We start from the raw sequence: 3,201 nt of genomic DNA, 5'->3' as shown, positions 1-3,201 counted from the left end.
ACGGTAGACGGTGTCTGTTACTGCTATTTCTCCTTACAAAATATATGGGTATTGAGTACTATTTAGAAAATATAGGTAATCAAATAGAATGAAATAAAAAATTTCCTTTAACTTCATCACCCATAGACAACCATTATACCTAGTTTTTTTGGTTTGTTTTTTGTTTTTTGGGGGGTTAGGGAACTAGGTTTACTTATTTATTCTTTTCTCTTTTTTCAGTTTAAAAAATTTTATCTGCATATTAAAAAATTGTTCATTCCAATAATTAAAATCGTTTGAACGATAAAAAAAATGGCAGTCTGATTAAACTTCATTTTACGGCCTGCAGGACACCTTGGCCAGCTTGCATTTCACTCTAGATTTCACTGTCGACCCACCCAGCTTCCTCCTTCACCAACATGCAAGTTCTTTCCCTTCCCTGCCTGCCAGACAGGTAGACGCGAGAGGCAGGCACGGCCTTCGTTGTCAGTCGTTCACCATTTTTGATGTGAAAAGGGGCAGCACGGTCATTTCAACTTGGTCCAACGTCTTTGCATCTTACAAAGTTAAACAGCTAAAAGAGGTAGAGTAAGTAATGCTTGTGGAACGTACAGTGCGTACTGGCAGCGCACGCCTCATTACGACTCGCCTGCTTGCTTCTCCTGTTCAGTCGTTTCTTTGGAACGCAGTGGATTTTTCTCTTGCATCTTCTTCAGTTTTAACTTTTCGAATTTCTCCATCTCAGCCGTGTCCGGTTTGTCAGACGTGGTTGCAGAAGAAGCGGAGCCAGGCGCGAGCGAGCTGCGTCCGGTCTGCGCTGTGGCCACCGCCGTGTCTATTATTTTCTCTTTCATTTAATGGAGGTACTGGGGATCCAACCCAGGACCTCATGCATGCCAAGCATGTGCTCTACCGCTGAGCTACACCCTCCCCTCCATTACGCTTATTTTGATGTATACATCTTAGTCATTTGTCTATGTACGTGCGCGCGCGTGCGCGCACACACACACACACACACACACAATAGGATCATTTAGATATTCTGTTTTGTAACCTGCCTTTTTTCCCCAATTGTGTTCACCTTTTTAGGATATTAAGGGTTTTATAACATCATTTTAAGTGCTTGCGTAGTATTCCATTGTGTAGACACACATCTAACAAATCTGTTTTGGGGGTTTCAGCATGTTATCTTTTATTCTCCATTATAAACATTCTGAGTAAACATACTAGTAGCTATATCTGTGCATATCCACGATGACCTAAGGATAAATACCTAGAAGAGGGACTATTTGGACAAAGCAAATCTACATTTTCAAGGCTTTAGATACTTCTGCCAGGTTGCCGTCAAGAAAGGCCACTTTTGGTTGCATGAAAGTCTGCTGTCCCTGCAGTTTCAACACTAGAAATTACCACAAACTCTGAATATTTGATAGGTAAAAGATGCATGATCACTTCCTTTCTAATTTACATATCTTTCATCAATAAGAATATTGGGTAAGATTTGCAATAGATTTTGTAAGACAGACATAGTTGCACGTAGAAACAGAATCAGGGTTTATGAGGCATCAGTAAAAATGCGTTGAATTAAAAATAAGCTGGGACAGATAATTTCATTTAGCTTTGTTAGAATTAGTAGACAAATGGGTCATAAAAATATGGCAAGTATAGTTTAATTGTTTTCTAGCCTGGCAGTTGACATTAATATATCTTTAAAAAATTGTGCCATCAAAATAGAGAAATGTGGGTTGCAGGACATTTTCATTAATTGGACTTCTACCTATGGGCGACTGTACCTGTATACTAAAGAGAGGTCTCCAGGGCCAAGCCTCGGGACTCTGTCCTCAGACCCATGTTGTCAGTAGTTCTGTCAATGCCGCGATGAAGTCATGCTACTTAACATCAAAGATGATGTAAAACCGGCATAATAAATTCAGAATCCAAAAAAAAAATCATTACAGAAAAAAAAAAAAAGCCCTTAGCACCAATTGTATTTGGAGGATGGGAGTTGAGTATTGTGGTTTAGTAGTAGCATGTAGTTTTTAAAAAGTAGGCATTTTAGTGAAATCAGTATGTTTTGAATCTGCAGAGGGATATAGCTGGGAAAAAAGTGAAAGCAGCAGATAAAAATAGGAATACACTTACTTCTAGAGTGGGAGGAGAGAGTGCCTCACCATACTGCCCTGGCCCGACCCCATTTGGGATAACGTTTTATATTCCAGTTCCCACATTTTTACAAGGCTGTGAGCCCCTCTCTTCTTTCCAAATCTCAGAAGCTTTCATGCAGTCATTCAGTGTGTTTGGGCCCATAATTAAATGCCTTTAATGGGAAAACCTAAGGGAAATCACAGATAAACTTTAGAACTTTGTTATGCATTTTAAAGTTTTTTTGATGTTGAGTTGTATGAGCTGTTTATATATATTGGATATTAACCCCTTATCAGTCACATCATTTGTAAATATTTTCTCCCATTCGATAGATTGCCTATTTGTTTTGTTGATGGTTTCCTTTGCTGTGCAAAAGCTTTCAAGTTTAATGAGATCCCATTTGTTTATTTTTGCTTTTATTTCCTTTGCCTTAAGAGACCCATCTCAAAAAATATTGCTATGATTTATGTCAAAGAGTGTTCTGCCTATGTTTTCCTCTAGGAGTTTTATGGTATCTGGTCTTACATTTAGGTCTTTAATCCATTTTGAATTTATTTTTGTATATGGTGCTAGAGAATGTTCTAATTTCATTCTTTTACATGTTACATGTAGTTGTCCAGTTTTCCCAGCACCACCTATTGAAGAGACTGTCTTCTTCACTGTATATTCTTGCCTCCTTTTTCATAGATTAATTGACCAGATTTAAAGCTGCCACTCTGTTTTCTCAAGATTAGACATAAACAGGTGAACATCACAGATGACAGCCACCAATTCCAATAGATGGATCAAGGCAGTTCTCAAATGGGGAAATATGAGAAGTTAGGTATTTATAGGAGAAATGGAGATTGAGGTGAAATGCGATAGATCACGAACAGGAACAGAGCAAATGAATGCTGGGCAGGACTCAGGCAGGGCTATATGTGAAGGGAAGGTGTGGGAAAGGAAGGCTTTCTGTAGATACCAGGCAGGTAGAGGAATCCAAGAAATCTGTAGGTGAGTTTTCAGAGGTAGAAGATTCATGTAGAGGAATTTTTGGAAGAGTCATACAGGTGGGTCGAGAGCCAAAGTTGTTCGGTA

The 3,201-nt window shown here is 38.9% G+C and overlaps 1 protein-coding gene across 1 annotated transcript; it reads right to left on the bottom strand.

The window, feature by feature from the left end:
• Window positions 1-612: 612 nt before the first annotated feature.
• LOC105106371 (thymosin beta-4-like) lies at window positions 613-833 on the bottom strand. Its single transcript, XM_064486427.1, has one exon. It carries the CDS (start codon window positions 831-833, stop codon window positions 618-620), a length of 216 nt encoding a protein of 71 aa, XP_064342497.1. The 3' UTR covers window positions 613-617.
• Window positions 834-3,201: the final 2,368 nt, after the last annotated feature.

This window comes from Camelus dromedarius, chromosome 6 (genome assembly GCF_036321535.1).
Source record: "Camelus dromedarius isolate mCamDro1 chromosome 6, mCamDro1.pat, whole genome shotgun sequence".
NCBI lineage: Eukaryota > Metazoa > Chordata > Mammalia > Artiodactyla > Camelidae > Camelus > Camelus dromedarius.
Note: the sequence above shows the minus strand (reverse complement) of the source record. Positions and strands in the feature narration are given on the sequence as shown.